The sequence below is a fragment of the Drosophila sechellia genome, chromosome X (genome assembly GCF_004382195.2).
Source record: "Drosophila sechellia strain sech25 chromosome X, ASM438219v1, whole genome shotgun sequence".
In the NCBI taxonomy this organism is placed as follows: domain Eukaryota; kingdom Metazoa; phylum Arthropoda; class Insecta; order Diptera; family Drosophilidae; genus Drosophila; species Drosophila sechellia.
In genome coordinates, this window is record NC_045954.1 from 20,560,639 (window position 1) to 20,582,944 (window position 22,306).

The following is a 22,306-nucleotide window of genomic DNA, read 5'->3' on the forward strand; positions in this document are numbered from 1 at the left end:
GGAGCAACACTCGCGTCAAGTAATTTTGTTTGTTTTTTTTTATGGTCAACCCTAATGTAAGTGGCTCACATATCGAATTTAAATCAATTAGCATGGCCCTAAGAATCAAATATATATAATTAGTGGAGGGCGGGCTGACATACATAATACACGAATATATACGAGATCTGTGTACATTGAACATATATATTGCTCTGTATTTCCCCCTCTTAAATGAATATTGCAACAAATTAAACATATGTAGCTCTTAAGGATATACCATTTTTTTTTGCAAGACACAAAGAACGTGAAAGTATGAACACGGATGAAATAATAATATACATTTTAAAATTTATTAAAAATAAATTTAAGCAAAGACATAAAACAAAAGCAAACTGAATACACAGACATACACAATAACACACCGATTTGTATATAAGGTACTTGAGTAGTGTGCCAAAGATTCGTTAATAAAAATTTCAACTAAAAGTAAGTGTAAGTGCTTTTTTGACGATTCAGTTGCTTTATATGAAGGCAACCTATAACTATCTGCAAAAAATGCACATACAAATGCATTATAACATGCATAATATAGGTCAGGAATGTATCTTTAAGCTTTAAGTTTATATAACGATAATGTGGTTGCATCCGCTGATGGCTGATGCTTTCAAATAATTAACTTTGCGAATAATGAAAACTAGGTGTATTATTCACCCCAAGACTGGCCCCATTTTTTGAAGCCCTCTTTAGGCGTGTGAGTGAGAGGCAAGGCGGGGATTTGGATAATCAGCGCCGCCAAGAAAAGCTTTTAAGAAAATTAATTCGCCCCCCCCGCCCAAGTCGCTTGAAGGGGTTAACACAGATATAAAGACGAAAAGGAGAATTGAATTTATTGCCGGGGAGTCTTCGGCGGAGTTTTGGCGCAAATAGAAATCTGGTCCTGTAAAAAGTTTAAATAAATGGTCAAACTTGAAAGCGAAAAAAGCCAAACAGAAAAATCCAGAAAAGGGTCTCGTCTGAAGGATAAATGGCAAGGAGTGAAGCGCAAAGGCTGGCAACTTTGAATGTGCACTCCTTACAGGGTACACTTTGGCCCAGCCGGCTTATTTAAGTCGTGGGAATATAATGAATTAGTTTGTCCACTTTTCCAGTTTTCCATCTCGTACTTAATGAGCTTGGCGGCGAACCAAAAACGCATCTCAGCGCGTTATTTTGCTTTGCGCTTTCCCGCCTTTCTTTGTCCAATGGAGCATAGAAACAATTAGCGATTGGCTTCTAAGTAAAGAAAAAATAAATGAAAAATAAGGGTCTCATTATCTAGTAAGCCTTTGGGGATTAACTTAATCGCTCGTGTTAACTTCAGATTATTTATCTTCAACAGGATTTAAAAACTGTGGCAAACTGATATTCTGCCTTTTAATATGTTTATAGCCGATATAATCCTAAGCAGTATCAATAGCCGAGACAATCTGGTCACAGACCAGATGACCATATGACCATATGAACGCTACGATCTCAGGAACTATTGAAGCTAGAGCGTTGAGATTGGTCAACAAGGATTCCAGAGGCATAGACGCCTTCAAATCGCCCACACTTTTGATTTTGTTTTATTCTCCTTCGCACTTCCACTAGCTGAGTATTGAGAAACTCGACTATAGCATACTCACTGGTTTCAATTGAACACTCTCCTGTTTCCTTTTGCCACGCACTTTTTTTCCAAGCCCCCAAAACGCATTTGTCAAGTTTTGCGACTAAGCCCGGCCATATGTGACGTCTGCCAACCCCTTTTCTCGGGAGCCCCATTATGGAGATATCATGTGTAAGTAAGGAAAGGTTTATCTAGCGTGCTCGAATCAGAAACAAATGGCAGAAAATTAACGCGGCCTTATGAGTCGGAACTGACAAATCGTCAGGCGCATCCTGACCCGGATCCCTGTCGTTAAAATCCGAAAATTAACATACTCAAATGTGAACACTTTTCGTCCCAAAAAAGGCGGCTGAAGAAATTAAAAATGAATAACCTGAAACGAAGGCAATGATGTCACGTCCTTGGGGGTAGCTTTCCGCCTTCAGCCCTCCACTTCATCGTCGTCAACACAACCTTGTCTCGTGTCACCTTTTCCGACACATCCTCCTGCCCATCGACAGCCTCGTTTTATCCTGGTCCATGGTCAATGCTCCTGCCGGTCTCAGCTGTATTTTCAGATTCTTTTGAGCCGTTGGTCACAGAGTGAGGATATTTACCGAGTAGAGAATATACATTAGATCACATTTATATTGTCAGAATATTTATATTTTACTGTTGTTTTTAATTTTAAGTCTTTTTTATAGCAGGTCTTGCAGGAATACCGCTTCGTACAATTTCAATATTAGTAGGTAGCTATTTATTTTAATTAGTTTTGAAAACTGTATTTCAGATTTCAGATTATTTGGTATAGCAAAGTATAATGGCCATAATAGGTATGCCACATTCGGTAGACTTGAACATAATTGCCTCTCTCGCAGTCTTGCCCCATAGCTATGTGGCAAAGAAATATTGAATAGGAGTCGAAAATTCCGAGCTGCCTTCCAATTTGGACTGACATTAGAAGGAGCCGGGCTCGAGGACCTGCCAGTCTGAAGACGTTGTCCTGGCTACCCGTTTCTGCCTCAAATGATGACTGGCATTTGATGGCGACAAATGTGGGTGGGCGAGTGGTGAGTGGTTGGCAATCTTAAGAAACGGCAACGACACAACCTAATAAACTGTTGCCCAGGACGACGAGCATTTGACATTGGCCGGCTTTTAGCCTCCGTCGCTGTGAGCATTTCCACCAGATTGTTGGCAACAAAGGACGAAACTTTCATATCGTGTTTGAGGTTGAACAGGTTCGAAATTAAAGCATCTGCTCCTCTGCGTGAATTTCCCATTTCCACCCATTTTCGTCTGTCGCTCAAGCGTTAAATAGAAAATTTTATGGCCACTCGTTGTGAGTGTTAGTGTCCTGGTAACACACGCACACAATTGTCCACTCCGGAGCTAAGGAGGTATGGTAATGTACATATGCAGGGGTGGAGGAAGTACACAGGATAACCGGATAACCCCATCGCCACAGGGATAATATAAGCTGTAAAGGATCATTTCAGCATTAGCAATCAAATAGGGCGCCGGCTAAATATATTACTATTTTAGCACAATTGCTAGTACCAACAAAATAGTGTTTCTTCAAGTATGTATGTTTAATAGAAAAATGTAGGGTATTCCGACATGCAAGCATACCCTCAACCCCTCCGCCAGTGTAAGGACACACACTCGAACACACATCTTTATTGCAATAAGTGGGCTTTCAATTAACATTTGCCAGCCCCCGGAAAAGCTGCAGTCCCCCCATTCAAATGCCAAGTAATTTGACTTTATGCCATTCTCAAGCGCCAAAAACTTGTGTGCTCATCAGGGGGATGGCAGACAACTTGAGGCCGACAGGATTCACCGTTTGGTGCTAATTATGCCATCATTAGAGACACCCGCCCACACACCTCCGACCGCCAGCACATGCAATAAATTTGACACCACCCCCTTTTGGATGGCATCGTGTGACGTCAGTTTATTGCAAATCGTTGGGTATTGGGGGTATATTCCGGTTATTATGACACATAGAGGCACTTGAATGCACTGCGAGAAAATGCGCACCAGAGCACCAGCTTCGCAAATAGCTTAATTCTTGGGAGTACTTCAATTTGAGTTTACTTAACTTAATCTTGGTGAAATTAATAATTGTCTAATTCATTCATTTTGATGATGAGTTATCTTACTTTTAATGTTACCAAGTGACTAAGACTTTATTTACGGTGTACACGCACGTTTGAAGGCATGTTCGCAATATTTCCCTGTGGCACTTGCCATCTAATCACAGTGCTAATTGCTCGACTTATTATTAATAAATTGCTTGATTGTTGCAGTTGCTGCATTCCACAGATTGAGAAATCAAGGGGCGGCATTTTCCGAAAACGAAAATGGAATGCCACGAATGCGAAATGGAAATGAGATAAGTTGTCTTTATCGAATCGGAATCTGAAAATTATTTCAATGGTTTTTAATTGTTGAGCTGTCGTAATTTCATATTAATTGTTTTGTGCATGAGAAATTTAAATTATAATGTTGTGCACTGCACATAATTGAAGTCGAATGAATTATTAAAATTCGATTTAAAATAAAAACGTGTCGCTCATTTTGGACGGGATTTCCGCGAAGTACAAGTGAAAGCAGCTACCAACTACCAACTACCCACTACCCACTACCCAGTGAACCAGATTCTTGCCGATTAAAGTGCAATTTTGAGCACTTGCCGTGCAATTTTCTCGATTTCACTCGGATGCCCGGCACACGGGCGCACAGGGAATGGGTTTTCTGGAAGCCAAAATAAACAACAACCAGCAGCCGGCGGCGTCACAAACTTGGTAACGGTTAGGATCGGAAAAGGGGAGAGCGGGAACTCGCGGCTGGCGGTGGAGATCGCGGAGCGGGAGCGGGAACGGAAGCGGGAACGGGAACCACAAAACATTTTGTTGGACAGCGAACGGCCGGCAAAGGACATCGAAGCGACAGCGTCGCCTGTAACATGACAGGTGGCCTGGCCGCCCACAGCCACCCGCCAACACCCGCCGCCACCCACCACCACCCATCCGCCCACTCTTCCAGCTTTGTCACAGGAACTGTTAATAATGTGCAGCGTGAGCAGGAACGGAACAGAAAATCAGCGTCATTGGCGCACCTACAACATGCGATGTTGCGGTTAGCGACACAACTTCGGGCCCGGAAAATGGAAAAGCCCCGTGCCACGGTTTTTGGGAAAAATAAAAAGGAAAACGGGGCGAAAGGCAGGTCATGAGTGACGGCGCCGCTGCGTCAGCGGCATGTAATTTTCACGGTTTTTCGCAAATACGAAAAACGAAATACGCTAGACGAAAATTCCCTCGCTCCAAAAACTGACGATCCCTTCGCTCGTTTTCCACTCCGAAACTAAACAGAAATGAGAGGGAAATTGCGCTGAAGCTGGAGTACACTGAAATGGATTATGTATCGTATTGTGTATATTTAAAAAAGTTGTGGAAATATGAAAAGATTTTATACGAATTTTTATTGATTAATTTTCAGTCGAATGTTTTAGTCAACAGCCATCTTTTGTACATAAAAATATCGCCATATAAATAATATTATTCAGATAACGCATTTTCCAAAATAGTTTTTAAGCCATTTTCCTTACTATTTTGCATACAGTTTCCCGCTGCCGCGAAAAACAACGCGAACTTCTGGACAGAGTGGGCGTGGCTGTTCTGGGGGCGGCGGAAAACAAAGGCCATCCGCAGATTCATTCCACTGTTCCCTGGCTTTTCCTTTTTTCCAAAGCAGCGTGCGTGTGTGTGTAAGAACGGAAAAGCTGGTGGAAACGCTGTTCTGCGGAAGAGGGGGTGGGAAAATGCGGGGTTCACTGGCTTTTTAGCGCCTCCAATGCAAAACTAAAATTATGCAACGCCACGCCCCCTCCTCAGCGCGTGTGTGTTTGTTGATGTGTGTGTGCGTGCATTATAGCGTGCAATTTCTGTGCTTCCTTTCCTGTGAGTGTCATTTAATGAGCGCTGCGGGTCAGGGGTTAAGGGTCAGGGCGGGGTCACAACTGGGTGGCGATGCAGTCGGACAATGCAACAACGCTTTACAATTTTCATAGGCATTCCATGCATTTTGGTCAGTTTGATGTGGGTTTTCCTTACTCAGTGTCCTGCTCCACTCCGCCTACACTGAGCGAAATCATTCAAATAGATAGAAAGCTAGCCTCGGCTAGACGAAGCAAATATGCCCTCTCAGTGATAATATATTTAAAACCGAATATATCTCCTGTATTTCGAAAAGGTGATAATGTTCAAGAATATATATAATTCTAATATGGTTGCAAATGTGTCGTTTTAGGGCGTTGCTAACTTTTGACTGGAATCAATATACCCTGCGCAAGGGAATGATGCAGAATGGAAAAAATGTGTACTCCCTTCGCTGCTATCAAGTCAACGAATCCTCGGATTCCCTATTTCGCGAGGACCAGGAACGACCGCCTCATACAAGTATTTTTCGGCGAATGCAAACACCAAAACAGGACCAAAAACGGGCCGTGGAAAATAGGGGGTCAGAAAAGCCCCCTTCCACAAAAAGCCCTGGACACCCATTGTCGTCGCTAACAATAATGAGTTCGTAATTTGATGTCGCTGCAGAAAACCCGTGGCAAGTGCCACTGACAAAAACCATAACTATTTATTGAGATGCAGGTAATATAAATTGGACAAGTTTTCGAAATAATTGTATTTGAAAGAAAGGATATATATATATATGTATTTTTCAATATACACAAAAAGGTTTAAAAGTGATCACTATACACATATTGAAAGCTTGGCTATAAATGTATTAATATTTCAAGAAAAATATTGGATTAATGACTTGATTTTGGTAAGTATTTAATGAGTATAATGTAGTCTTTAGAAATTTTGCCATTTTCTTTGCAACATTTCTCACAAAAGTCTTGCATAATCGTCGTTCATTTTGTTTGGCGTGGATTCTCGAACAGATTTGGTTGCCTTGATTAGGGAATGTTTTGTTTCTAGTGTCGGGGCTTTTCCCCACTCCCACTCCCAGTACCAAAAGCATCAAACATTACAAAAAAATATGTTAAAAAGAAACATCATCATAGGAAACCGACTCGAAACCGAAACAGCCGTTCATATGTGATTTATCAATGTCCGCTCGTCAGCAGCCATCTATCCAACTAGCCTCAGAGGTTCGGCTCCTTGCCACTCCTCTTTTCCACATTTTCACATTTCCACATTTTCAGCGTCTCCACAGCTTCCACATTTTCCACACTTCCATCCCCATTCTGTCAGCCGCACATGTTTCCTGCTTAAAATGAGGCAAGTTCGGGGCGGGTGTAAACTATTACAAGTGTGTCAATTGAATCGTTCAAATAATTAAAGATCCGATGACGTGATAGATGACTTGCAGGACTGTTTTCTTTTCATACCCGTAGAGTTACTAGATACACTAGATTCGTTAAAGGGTATGTAACATGTTGAAGAAACCGGTTCAGACCCTTCAAAAGATATATATATATATTTGATCGGCATTACTGTCCAAGCTGGAAAGAAAATTTCGGCTTTTAACTGAGATATGCCATTATCTGCCAGATTATGGCAACAATTTTGAACTGTTCTGAAATAAAAGGGAACACTTTAAAATTCAAATAGATTTTCGATCAAGTTGGCTATGCTTTCGATTGTCACAATATTTCGTTCCGCCGGAATATTTAGTTCACTTTCGTTTCACTACTTGACTGAGAAACAAGCTCCAGAGCACAACCTAATTCAGAAATGTCGGAGAATTCGAGCGCGGAAGCAACGCCATTTGGAAACGACGAGTTGACAGAGGATCCTGAGCACCCGAGTGGATTGAAGGTGGGTTCGTAGTCCTCAGGGGCTTCTTCTTCGATAACTGAAGTTTCTTTGAATACGATAAATGTGTCCACCCAGAAGATACCTGCGAAGTTTCAGCCCCTCCTAGAGAAACTAGAGCACCTGAAAAAGGAGATGGCCCGGGAGGAGGAATTGAATGGGCTGTTCAATCGCCTCTTTGCTGCAATCCTAGCAGAAGTACATGATATATAGTATATGCGACTTCTGTTCACCTATTCCCAAAATACCAATGTATTATCAAATGGTCTAAGTGTTGACGCATAAATATATCATGAGCATCCCGGATATGGAGCTTTAATTAGCACATTTTCTTTTTTCTTTCTACTTCCAAATTGCTTTGCTTTGTTAAACAGGCGTATTCTTTTTTTTAAGAAAATTAGCTGAAACAAAATTAATGATGTCTGTCATTTGATTTGATTAAAAATGTAGCCAGTCGAAGGAAATGTCACGACTTGATAGAAATTCGGCGGGACGCACGTTTTTATTTTTTTTGGTGATTTTTCTTCATTTACGTGGGGGTCTTCGATTGCCCAGACATCTTGACTGCGCCAGAAATAACATCGAAAATCGGCGGTGAGGAGGGCGGGTCACCCGAATCAAACTCAACTTAGCTAAACAAGCCTTAAACGGGAATTATCTGCCGGCCAGCACATTTAATTTCAATAAGCTCGCTTTGGTCAACTTTCCTGGGCCACCTGTGACCAATTTCGATTATGAGACTTGGCAACTTTTTTTTGCCTCCTGCTCCCCCGCTTTCCCTGATTTTCCTGCTTTTCACCATTTTTCCCCATTGCTGTTTTTGTTAACTATGTCCCCATCTTGGGTTTTTGGGTTTTTGAAGACAACCCCAGAGGCGTTGTAAATTTTCGTGCCTCATAAAATCCTCGACCATCCCTTGGACTTTCTTGCGAGTTCATTTTTTCCCGGGCTTTTCTGGTGGGCGGCGATGTGGACGTGTCCGGGAGTGGGCGGCTAATCAGCTTCCGCATTTTTATAGCCCGGACGGACGTGTAACGGAAATCGCAAGTAGCTTAGCCTAATATGCTTTGTGTTCGGCTCTTTATTTATTTATGCCACTTTCACTTTCACTTGGCTGAGGTTCGGAACTCTATGAGTTTTCCATTTTTTTTTTTTTTGGGATCAGCATTTGTTGTTGTCGGTCCGCATCATTTGTTTTGCTTGGCCTCAAATAAATCCAAATAAATAATTCATTTGCCGCCAAGTTTTTCTCAAGATTTTCGCTCATTGATTGCAGCAGGTTTTCGATAAGGCGACATTGTTTTTTTTTTGGGGGTTTGGCTTCTTCACACAATAAATGCGCGAATATCGAAATAAGGTTATGGTAAATTCTGCTTCTAAAAATACGTTTGAAACTGGGCTTAAGATTTGTAAGCGACATGAAAATAAGATTGAGGATTAAGCAATTGAACACAGAACACTTTTATGGAAAATGTGTCATAAAGCAACCACTTTCAACCCATTTAAATACAGCAAAACGACCAGTTTTGGCAGAAAAATCAATTTAGATTTTCCAAGTCATATTGGTATTTGATAACTATTTATACCCGTTATTCGTAAAGTAAAAGGGTATAGGGATTCAAGGAATTCGTTAAAAAGTATGTAACAGGCAGAATGAAGCGTCTCGACTATATAAATTATATATATTGTTGATCACGATCCATAGCCAAGTCGAACAGGCCATGTCAGTCTGTCTGTTCGTCCGTGTGAACGTCGAGATCTCAGGAACTATAAACAGAATCTAGAGACAAAGACGCAGTTTGTTAACCCATGTTGCCACACCCACCATAACGCCCACAAGCCGCACAAAATGCCACGCCCACATTTTGAACCATTTTTAAGGTTTTTCTCGTTTGATTCCCCAATATCTATTGATATCCCAGAAAAATGATGAAATTTCGCGTGCGCATTCACACTAGCTGGGTAAAGGGTATCTGATAGTCGGGGAACTAGATTATAGCATTCTCTCTTGTTTTGTATTATTTTGTATACACATTTTTTTTTTTGCATACACATACAATATGGATGTATATGCCAAGCATATTTTACTAATTTGTACGACCAGAAAAAATGGCAAAGTAAATACATAATTCATGGTGCTCGACGCGCTTGCTCTCAAGATTAGAAAAATAGTCGGCGAGCTGCAAGGATAACCCTTGATAGGAGGTTGATTGGTGTCCTGTAGGTCGTCCTGCCGGTGACTTGTTGCCCAATTGTGTGAATTATGTGCCAAGGCGTTGTCTGGCATATCAAGCAAATCGGTCTGTCTTCGAGTCCCAAACTACCCCATAAACCGATTTGCAATCGAGGTCCCTATGCGTTTCGCAAATCGCAGGCTCCAATCGCGGGCGGCAATTGGGGAAAATTAATCAAAGTGGCGATGGCTGTCCAAGGATAAAATGATTTATGGGCGAGCAAATAATTTGGACACAAAGGTAACAAATACTTTGACAATCATAAATCACAACAACACGCTCGGCCCTCTCATTCCCGCTGCCATAGACCCACCCACAAACCGCATTTGGGGGGCGTAAGAAAGATAAATGATATTAAATATAGTAGACGGAGATTCCGATTCGTATTCCGGAGGACTGCCATCCTGGCCAAGTTGTTGACCGGCCTAATGTGTGAAACATTTCATTTCAAGGCTGCCAAGCGGCCCAAACAAATTGCCTATTGAATGATTAAAGGTTCCCACAACTGAGGTCTAGGGATGGATCTAAGTATGTTTTAGTCAGAATTTTTGGTAATCCATTTACTAATAGTTATTTCTATTTACTAATACAACAATATGTTTTTGTTTTGAATTGACCAATTACTACCCATGGCACGATATAATAATCACTTAAAATATCGAATAGAACTATCGTGCGTATGGAATCCGGCGTGTCACGAACTCATCACTGGATCTTCCTCTGTTGTCCAATGAAGGTCCTTCATTTCGGGACTCGCGTGCCCGGATCATAAATCATCGGGATTGGGGAACAGGCTCAGGAACATATGAATTAGAAATCGTTACACAGCCTTCTCTCCGGTTTTTCGGGTTCCGGATTTCCTGGCCCCAGAGAAAGGGGACTTGCGCCTGTCAACGGCAGTGTCCTGGCTGCCAGGACGTGTTGACGTGCATGAAATTCTTACGGTAAAGGATTCCATTTCATTTCGTTTCATTTCATTCGTCTTTCGCTTTGCTTGGCCTGCCGCACGAGCGAATCAGGCCAAAAAAGGGAAAGGATTCTCCGACATCGCCGCACGTACATATATTGTCTATAATTTCCCAGCAATTTTGACCAAGGACTTGAGTTCCCTCACCCCCGCCAGGACTTTTAATTTTTGCCTTCTCCTCTGGTACCCTGTTTATTAGTCTGCGTTCGGCGGCTGTTCCTTGGCCATAAATCCTGCAACGTGTCTTGCATTCAATTTCCCGCCTTCGCGCGCTCCATTTTCCACCCCTCGCCGCGCTTTTCCGCAGTTTTCCACAATGTTTCGCTTACTTTTATGTCAAAGATTAAGCGAGCTTTAAGTGCTCAAGGTTTTTCCCGCCATGGCCTGAAAAACCAAAAACCATGCGCTTTCTTGGGGAGGGGGAAAAGTAGGGCATCAAAATAATATTTTTTTAATTTTCACCAACACCAACACTGAGAAAAATGCCCACTTATATTTGGCAGTAGTTGTAGGTAGCTGAGAAAGCATGCGAGTTAACAAGAAGTTAATTGAAAATTGTATACATTTCAGATTACTAATGAATATATGTGTTGAATGGATTAATTTAATTGATTTAAGCCTGCAGATGCGTCGAACACTTTCCATTCCCATTTCGCCAGCTGAAAAGGACGAAGAACGTTAGACAACAAGTCAAAACCGACAAAAGGAAATGAGTTTGCGAAGGAAAATATGAAAGGGACAACCGCGACGACAGTTAAAACGTGACGAGTCGACAATGGGGTAAAGGATCCCGCTTTTCCCGCTTTTCCCGGCGGCACCCGTTTTCCATTTTCCCAGCCATATCCTGCAGACTGTGCAAATATTTGGCATCTCCTATATTCTTGGCCAAAAGACCGGAGGCGTTTGGCTCCGGCTCCTGGATATTTGGATTATTTTTTTTTGTTTTTGTTCCTGGCTTGCCTTTATTTTTTTGCTTTTGCTGCAGCCGGCATTTTGTTGTGCTCGAGTTTTTACCGCCAACACAAGATTTAATTAAACCAAAGACTTGATTTATGAACGAAAGGATTCGATGTCCGGGCCGCCGGATTTGGGCGGGGTTGAAAAATGTCGAGTAAAAAGGAGCTGTTTTTGCAATAATGATTTGGGGATGGCTGGAAAAACCAGGAAGGCCCAAGCCAAAGCAGAAGCAGCAGCAGCAGCTGAACGGGCCGTTAAAGGCGGCATTAAACCATGCAACATATAAAGAATTGTTTTTCCCGAACTTCTCCGACGCCGGCAACAATTCCTATTGTTTTAACCCTTTTTTCCCGTCGTCCTGTTCTGTTTTGTGTGTGTTGTGTTATGTTGAGTCGTTTTTTATTTGTCCCGCCGCTGCTCGTGCGGAAGTGGAAGTGGAAGTGGAATAGGAAGTGGGATTGTGGCCTTTGCCTCGGGCATCGATTTAAGCCAACAGCGAACAAGCCAAGTAAATACGATATTCAATCGAATTTACGCTACACCAAATTGGAAATCGCTGGCTTTAAGCCAAGCAGAGCTGGTACTTAAAAAATCAAACGACTTTGGGGAGTAATTTTAATGGTATATTTAACTACATAAGAGATAACTAGCATTTATTTTGAAACATCTGCATTATTTGTACAAAAAGTTTATACAAGTTGTTCTAATAAATCAAAAAAATATTGCTAAGCTGCCATAATTAACAACCAATTCAATAAATTAGTTGTAAAATATTCCGAAGTGAATGTGGTACTTCAGCAAAACCAACAGTGATTTTCGTGAATCATTTCCACCAGTTAGCCAAACCGGATGAGGTGCCTAGGCGTCTTAACACCTGGCTGACCAACTGCACCTCGACATCATCAGTGGATCCTGTGAAGCGAATTATTTTAATAAATCTCTGCCAATCGGTGCGACTGACATCGAAGCATGTGGATTCGATTGTTAATATCTAAGTTCTGGCCACAAGGAACCGAGGGACCGAACCGATAGACCGAAGGAACAGCTGAACCGGCTGCCGTTGCCATGGCAGTCCGGCTATAGTTGAGTTTATTAATTTGATTTTGCTCAAAAGCGAAGCATTTTTCTTTTGGCCAGAGCCACAAATTGGAATACGCACTAATTGGGCGGGAAGAATTCTGGCTTTCTGGGTGGGTCAGTGCAATACTTGGCATATTTTCTCGATTGCAACATTGCTGGCGAAGTTTTCCATTCTGCCAACCGCCATGCTGGCAAAAAGTTTATAAGTATTTCCACCCCCTCTGGCTGCTCATTGTTGGCCACAACCTCAGTTTTTGCTAATTTCGAGTATTGCCATCGTAAATCTTTTCATTAAGAAAACTTTGCATAAGTTTTCCCCGCTGGTTCAGCCCCCTTTTCCCCTTTTTTCCCTTCTCTAGTGCCTCTCGGCCCTTTTTCCGTTCCTCCAGCTAGCCACTTTCCATTGCCTAGACGCCTTTTCGTCGGCTCGGCGTGTTTTCGTTATTAGTCTGATTAATTTGGCTCTTTTCATAAATTGCCAACAGCTCCCAGCCGCAGCTTCCAAGCCTCTTAGCCAGCCGACCACCTCTACCCGTCCTTCACTGAACTTTCACCCCGCAATTCAGCAGATCCCCGCAAAACGAGGGACTTGAGAAGTCGCTTTGGAAACATAAGCAACCTGTAAATACCCTTAAATTCTCTAGGAACTAATATAGATTACTTGGGGCATTTCAAGACTGAAAGTCAAGAATTGTTGCACAATTTAAATACGCAAAACACTCATAAATAAGAAATAAATTGAAATACATATTTTTATTAAAAATTTGGAAGCTTATGAATGTTTTAGCATTTTAGTAAGGAGTCCTTTGAATGAAATACTATAATATATGAACAAACTGACCTCAATAGTTGGTACACCCTTACTTTTGTCTCTATTTATAGGGCAAAACCCAGCAAAAACTCGCTATGAACCTTTTTCCGACTTTCGGACTTGTCCAGCCCCCCTTTAACCCCTCGCCGCCCTCAGATGGCAAGATATCCTTTTTGAGGAGCGGGCGGCATGAGGTAGTTAAGCAAACTCTTCAGGAACCACATCATACATTATCCTAATAAAGGATAATTCATTAGTATTTGAACTTTTTGGCATTTTTTGAAGTCTTTTGGCTGACGGACCGAGCGCCATTTTAATTGCTGACGATTTTCTCGGGCTTTTCCGGGATGCCCGTCCGCTAAAATATCTTATTGGGCATTTAATTACGTTGATTTGCGCGGCTTCTCTGCTCTTGAGTGAAATGCTTTAGTTTCGGCTTCCGCTTCAGCTTCGCTCCATCTTCAATTTTTTCTATTAAAAAATTCCGCTTCGTTTTCCATTTATTCGGTGGCAGGGGGTGGAAAATGTGGAGCTGCGTTCTGTGGAATCTGCCGCGAATGTTTATTAATAAAAAATTTCATAAAATCGATACCAAAAAATCGAGGAGACATTGAAGGCTTGGACCTTGGACCTTAAAGAGAGGCTTTAAAGTGATGTTAATCTTTACTTTTTACGCTATGAAACGAGTTCATAAAAAAGCGAAATAGTTGAAGACTTTGAAAGGTTATTACCATTTCGAGCTCATCATATCAAATATGTTATAGGGCTAAGCTTTCTGACCCAGATCCGAAACTGACGTATTGTTAAAAATTGGAATTTAATCACCATGTAGCTTAAAGTCTGATAATGCTTTCTAATTTATTATATGCACCCGCAGCCCCCTTCCCCGTTTTCTTTGCTTTTGTCGGGTAGTTTTCATTAGTGCAGTGCAGCCGCAGGACGAAGCTCTCGGCTCCTAGTTAAGTTGAGTTGAGTCGAGCTGAGCTGGCTTTGAAAAATCGACAAGGTAAAGTGGAAAAAGCGGAAAAGTGTAGCAGCCGAAAAGCGAAGGAGATGCAGAGACAGCGCACAAAGTGTGTGCGGTATCTTATTCGAAGTCCTGCGAGCCACCCAGCGCACCGCCAGCCCACCAGATCACCAGCCCCCTGGCACACCACCCACCACCCACTCGACCACCTCGTCACTCATTATGCGCTGTGGCAGTCGCTGCCTTATCCTGTCATATATTAGTATGGATTTTTAATGGATTCTGGCGTTAAACTAATGTCACAGCTCAGCTGCCGTTGTTGGTGTCTCCTCTGATGTGGTTCTCGGTGGTTGGGTGCCTCGGGGTTTCCAGTGGCAGAGTGGGTGGATGTGGGTGGTGCAGACACCAGACGGCAGGCAGGATCGTCCCGAAGTCTGTCGTTGGTCCAACATATTGTCGGTGGTTAGCGACTTGAAAGGCGATTCGTTTAAGCCCGGCAAACTATTAATTCTGCACTCAGACAGCAGGAGGTGGGAAAACTCTAGTGTGGAAAATGCGCAGCATGAGAAAGGTGGAAATAATGGGATGGAAACCTGAAGAGAACTTAATGAGATGGAATACATACATTCATTTACATATGTGTGTTTCTTTTAAATGAAAAAAACTATTCAAGGCAAATAGTTTTTTTCATTATGCTACCAATTCGATTATCATTTTCATCTACTTGAAAATGTAAAATAATGGATATTTAATGCTTAATCCTGCGTCACTTTCTTACTAACCTGCCATGATTGAGATTAACCATTAACATTAAACATTACCTTAACATTAACATTAAAAACCTTTTGTATATTTTCTGGTTGCTCCCTCCCTATTAACAATTGAATGTTGGACGTTTGGGGGCCCCCTTGACGACGGTGCCCGGGGCAAGCTGCCCAATAAATTATATTCCAATACTATGGCTTTTTTCAATTGACTTGAGCTTTTGGCCTAATTGATTGTGGAATTGGTTTCAATTCCAAATAAAGCGTACGCCTCTCTGTCAAGACAGCAGCGCCACCTAGTGGGGGAAGTTCGGAAACGCTATCTTCGCTATTGATAATGAAAAGCAGTAAACGTTCCGCAGTTGATCGATCAAAAAACTACTCTTCATTTGGTTCTGACCTGTGAACAGTGATGAGCGTCGGTCACAGGGCTGCCTCGAGTAGCAGGTATTTTTAAGTTTTAAGCTTTTGTATGTGTCAATGTGTCAATTTAACTACACAATTGAATAATAGTAAAGTCGTGGTCAAACACTATTCCTTCGAAAAAATATACGTTGTTTAGTGATTTGCAGTAGTGGATTTTGCTCATTACTGGCAGCAACACTTGTTAATGCCACATACTCAGCAACAGGGTTGCCTTGACTTACGGGGATGCCAACTCGCGTCATCGTCACGTGTCGCTTATGTATAACACTTGGGACGTTGAACTATGAATGAGAAAACCGAATAGTACAAGCAAGTAAGCTTTCTCAGTAAAATTGAATTTTGTTTCTATTATGCCATAGCACTGCTATTTTAGTGAACACCAGAATTTCTGCCTATTATGTTGTTTTAACCTATATTTTCGAAACTATTGAAGAAAAAAAAGTGAAACATTTGTTAAATTTTTTGAAATTAAATACATAATACATAATAAGGTGCCCGTGGGAATTAAACTTCCCTCACATGGCCAGACCACTGCACCATCCGCCTCTTCATCTTCTTCCTCTTCAAAAAACTAACTACAAAACTTACTATCTCCTCGGATCTCGGTAACTCGGAATTCGTATGTGTAAAGCTGTCTTTTTCCGACAGATCAGTTTATATTACGTGCTCCTATATTCCGCCAGCTTCTGAATTCCCAGAATATCAGAATCATCTGTCCGCTATCCAGTCCATCTTGAATAAACTTTCTGACAGGGACCAATTGGTAGTTCTAGGTGATTTTAATATACCTGGCACAATGTGGTCCCCAGAAAAACAATCGAATATCCTTCTCCCTTTAGCACAACACGACTTTATTGACGGCTTGCTCGACTTATCGCTGTCGCAAGTTAATTATATTCCAAATTCTCTTGGTAGACTTTTGGATCTATGTTTTGTAACAAGTCCTGAATGTGTGTTTCTGTCCAGGGTAGTACCTCTTACTCAACCTGAAGATCAATATCATCCTACTTTCGAGGTGGAAATCGACTTAGGTACGGTATTAAAAGTAAATTCAGAGAAGTCAACAAAACGAATTTTATAGCTGGCTTTAATTGGTCCGATCTTTACTCCTGCAACATAATGGCGGATGCGATTAATATGTTTTATACCGCATTTAAATCATTTTTTAACTCTTGTGTTCCGATGTACTATCCGTCAATCTCTAAACCTCCTTGGTTTAATAAAGAGTTGACACACCTAAGAAATGTAAAGTCCAGACTCTATATGAAATTTAAAAATACCGGTTCTCAGTCCATCCTTTGTAAATATTTAAGCGGTCGGTTAAACTTTACCGTGCTTAATGCTCAGTGCTACAAAAATTATTTAAACCGTTGTAAGTTCCAGTTTGCACAGGATCCGAAACAGTTTTATAATTTCGTTAGCACTAAGCGAAAAACAAGTTCTCACCCTTCCTCGCTATTTTTTGAAAAGCCGATCTATTCGCCAAGTTTTTTCAAACAACATATTCAACTTTACCTCATTCCGAACAGCCATCTTATGCGGTATCTAAGTCGAATCTAATATTTTGCCCCACTATAAACGAAAGCTCACTGCTTAACGATCTTCAGCGTGTTAAACCGGTCCATTCGCCAGGTCCCGATGGAATCCCTGGCTGTGTGCTCAGATTCTGTGATGAAGCCTTGTGCAAGCCTCTACTGAAACTGTTTACCTTATCTTTGGAATCTTCACAATTCCCTCATATATGGAAGGAGTCCTTTGTGATTCCTGTTCACAAAAAAGATAGCAAACTGGATGCAATTACAGAGGAATCTCTAAATTGTCGGCTATCCCAAAACTTTTCGAAAATGTTATCACTCCTCATTTGCAGCACCTTTGTAGATCAATCATATCACCGTGTCAACACGGTTTTATGAAACGCAGATCTACAACCACTAACCTCTTGGAGCTAACTTCTTTCGTAATAGAGGGTTTCAAAAATAATCTTCAAACAGATGTCATCTACACTGATTTTAGTAAAGCATTTGACTCTGTTAATCATTACCTTCTAATAAAAAAACTTGATCTTATAGGTTTCCCTGTTGATCTTCTAAATTGGATTTCAAGCTATCTGAATGGCAGGACACAACTTCTCTTTAAAAATTCGTTATCTTCTATTCTCCGAGTCACATCCGGTGTCCCACAAGGGAGCCATCTTGGTCCGCTTCTTTTTACCTTATTCATTCATTCATTAACGACCTCCCCTTAATAATAAAACATTCGCGTGTACTTATGTACGCAGACGATGTTAAATTATGCCTCCAGTACAAGGACACTTCTTGCCATTTGGACTTACAATCCGATCTAGACCGATTTCAAATATGGTGCCGTGATAACATATTAGACTTAAATGGCTCCAAGTGTAAAGTTATGACCTTTTGTCGTGCCAACCCAATACGCACGACTTACACTCTAAGTGGGTGCCCTCTGGACAGAATAACACGAGTTGATGATCTTGGTGTTCTTCTGGACCCAAAACTAAAATTTTCTGACCATATTTCGTCTATTGTCAATAAGGCCAGGGGTGTGCTTGGTTTTATAAAAAGGTGGTCTCAGGAATTTGAAGACCCTTACTTGATGAAAAAACCTTATTTATTTCGTTAGTCCGTCCGATTCTCGAGTACGGATCACCTGTTTGGAGTCCACAATACGCAGTCCACTCGGACCGCATTGAATCGGTCCAAAAAAACTTCTTACTTTTTGCCTTGCGGCGCCAAAATTGGGATGCAAACCATATATTACCTCCTTATTCCAGTAGACTACTTTTAATTAATTTACCATCCCTAGCTAACCGTAGAACTATGCTTGGAACAGTCTTTATTTGTAAGCTTATTCGTGGGGATGTTGAGAGTCCCGACTTGATTAGTCGGCTTAACTTCTCGGTTCCAAGTAGAGTCACTAGAAACTATATACCCCTTATCTTAAATCATTGTAGATCTAATTATGAGTTGCATGACCCTTACAGAGTTTTATGTTCTGACTATAATAGACTTTATCCTATTATCTGTAATCTTGACTCTCTGCCGCTATTAAAGCAATCGATTTTATCTTTTCTATTACATAATTAGATCCTACTAACACTAATATTTAACATAGTTATTCCACATTATATTCATTTCCTCGTTCCTATTCTATTTTTTTTAATCGCGTCTATATCTTCTCGCGAATCGAGCCGTACGATACACGGCAGCGCCCCTCGGTCGGTTGGGCGGGAGGTGTGGCCGTGGGTAAAAAAAAAAAAAAAAAAAAAAAAACGATATTATACAAAAAAATTTTCCCATTAAAACTATAAATCATAGAAATTTTTTATCTTAAACTCGCTGGTCCCAAGCACTGCTATTTTGTTGAACACAGCTGTATATAAAATGCATATGTCCCTTAGTAAAAAAAGTTATGAAGGGTTGGCGCTGTTTTTGTATTCGAATTAAGAATTCCATATTATTTCTTGCCAACATTTTGCCAAAGCATCTTCGTCAAGATTTTCGATTTAATCGTTGCCGTTTCATGGGACTCGTGCTGCTTCGTGATTCGCGTGCCATCTCTAAAAATATTGCAGTGGATTGGATATTTAATAAATTTAATATATTGTTATATTCTGCACGTCCGACGTTCCTTGGCCCAATAAACTCATGGATAACAATACAGCCGTATCTGCTCTAGATGAGTTTTGTGCAAAGACAAACAATACTCCACCAACATACCATTTTATTAACGGCGAAGACGGAGGTTTCGTTTGTAAAGTACAACTATTGGAGATAGAGGCCCTTGGAAATGGTAAATTACAAATCCCAGCCACTATTTATATTCGTATCTTAACCGCCACATGTTAATCCAATTATAGGGCGTTCGAAGCCCGAAGCCAAGCACCTGGCTGCCGCCAATATCATGCGTAAAATCCGAATGCTGCCCGGCATGCAGAGCATGACGCAGGATTTGTCGTTGGGTGATCTGGGTGAGGAAATGACCAACCTAAACCGGGACATGGAGAGGGAGCTGCGAGACTACTGCGACCGCCACAAGATGCCACTGTTCATCATTGAGGTTGAGCAGCGAGGCGGCACCCCGAGCGCCCCGGAATTCGTGGCCTCTTGCTCCATTGTTCGCTACGGAAATTCGGACAAAAAGAAGGATCCCCGTCAGCGAGCGGCCACTGAAGTGCTGGCCGTAGTCTCCAGCAATTCGGACAATTTGCGTCCGGATCAATTTCAAGTATCGAGCACAAAGAAATTGAAAGATGCTGATATAGAAGAAACTATGGAGGAATTTTAGGCATCGCGCAGAAAGAAATTCAACAGCTACTGGGATTTGTAGGGAAGGAGACCAATATATACGACGACATAATAGACTATTTTCGCACCATGTTGGTTTAATGCGTATAACATTTATTCAACTATTCTGGCTTAAAACTGCTAAACTCGGTTTATTTACACTCTGGAATGCACATATTTCATTTAATTTTACGGTTAATAAAATCTCCACCAATTCGTAGTTGGGAAACATAAAAAAAATTATTTTTTCAAGGTCTTTTAGTAAACATCTATGTTAACTTGGTACACGATTGATAGGTCTAAAAAATCCAAGCAAATAACTAAGGGAAGTGGGTAAAACAACAAAAGCTTAACACATACTTTCCGATGCCTATACCAATGTCAATCCTATTAAAATTTAAAGTATTTATTCGGTCCTAACTTATTGTTTGTAACAACTGATTATAAAATTACATACATATGTATTGCACAGTGAAATTAAAAATATTGTACATTTGCTTTTAAAAGGAAAGCTAGTAATCAATGTGTCAATTTAAGTACACAATTGAATAATAGTAAAGTCGTGGTCAAACACTATTCCTTCGAAAAAATATACGTTTGCAGTAGTGGATTTTGCTCATTACTGGCAGCAACACTTGTTAATGCCACATACTCAGCAACAGGGTTGCCTTGACTTACGGGGATGCCAACTCGCGTCATCGTCACGTGTCGCTTATGTATAACACTTGGGACGTTGAACTATGAATGAGAAAACCGAATAGTACAAGCAAGTAAGCTTTCTCAGTAAAATTGAATTTTGTTTCTATTATGCCATAGCACTGCTATTTTAGTGAACACCAGAATTTCTGCCTATTATGTTGTTTTAACCTATATTTTCGAAACTATTGAAGAAAAAAAAGTGAAACATTTGTTAAATTTTTTGAAATTAAATACATAATACATAATAAGGTGCCCGTGGGAATTAAACTTCCCTCACATGGCCAGACCACTGCACCATCCGCCTCTTCATCTTCTTCCTCTTCAAAAAACTAACTACAAAACTTACTATCTCCTATCAAAATGTTAGAGGCTTGCGTAGCAAATTAATCAAATTGTATTGTGATAGTCTTTCATTTGCATCCCATATTATAGTGCTCACAGAGACTTGGTTAAAGCCGGAGATACTTATCTCCGAAGTCTTCCCAGGTATGTGCACTATATATAGGTTTGACCGTCCCTCCAGACGGGGAGGTGGAGTCTTAATTGCGGTTAGATCTACCCTCGCGTCGGAGGAGTTACTTTTGGACGATTCCTGTAACTCGGAATTCGTATGTGTAAAGCTGTCTTTTTCCGACAGATCAGTTTATATTACGTGATCCTATATTCCGCCATCTTCTGAATTCCCAGAATATCAGAATCATCTGTCCGCTATCCAGTCCATCTTGAATAAACTTTCTGACAGGGACCAATTGGTAGTTCTAGGTGATTTTAATATACCTGGCACAATGTGGTCCCCAGAAAAACAATCGAATATCCTTCTCCCTTTAGCACAACACGACTTTATTGACGGCTTGCTCGACTTATCGCTGTCGCAAGTTAATTATATTCCAAATTCTCTTGGTAGACTTTTGGATCTATGTTTTGTAACAAGTCCTGAATGTGTGTTTCTGTCCAGGGTAGTACCTCTTACTCAACCTGAAGATCAATATCATCCTACTTTCGAGGTGGAAATCGACTTAGGTACGGTATTAAAAGTAAATTCAGAGAAGTCAACAAAACGAATTTTATAGCTGGCTTTAATTGGTCCGATCTTTACTCCTGCAACATAATGGCGGATGCGATTAATATGTTTTATACCGCATTTAAATCATTTTTTAACTCTTGTGTTCCGATGTACTATCCGTCAATCTCTAAACCTCCTTGGTTTAATAAAGAGTTGACACACCTAAGAAATGTAAAGTCCAGACTCTATATGAAATTTAAAAATACCGGTTCTCAGTCCATCCTTTGTAAATATTTAAGCGGTCGGTTAAACTTTACCGTGCTTAATGCTCAGTGCTACAAAAATTATTTAAACCGTTGTAAGTTCCAGTTTGCACAGGATCCGAAACAGTTTTATAATTTCGTTAGCACTAAGCGAAAAACAAGTTCTCACCCTTCCTCGCTATTTTTTGAAAAGCCGATCTATTCGCCAAGTTTTTTCAAACAACATATTCAACTTTACCTCATTCCGAACAGCCATCTTATGCGGTATCTAAGTCGAATCTAATATTTTGCCCCACTATAAACGAAAGCTCACTGCTTAACGATCTTCAGCGTGTTAAACCGGTCCATTCGCCAGGTCCCGATGGAATCCCTGGCTGTGTGCTCA

The 22,306-nt window shown here is 41.0% G+C and overlaps 1 protein-coding gene across 1 annotated transcript; it reads left to right on the forward strand.

Annotated features, from left to right (window-relative positions):
* Positions 1-19,108: 19,108 nt before the first annotated feature.
* LOC116802146 lies at positions 19,109-20,177 on the forward strand. Its single transcript, XM_032725451.1, has 2 exons — positions 19,109-19,462; positions 19,530-20,177. Exons 1-2 carry the CDS (start codon positions 19,318-19,320, stop codon positions 19,955-19,957), a joined length of 573 nt encoding a protein of 190 aa, XP_032581342.1. The 5' UTR covers positions 19,109-19,317; the 3' UTR covers positions 19,958-20,177.
* The last annotated feature ends 2,129 nt before the right edge of the window (positions 20,178-22,306 follow it).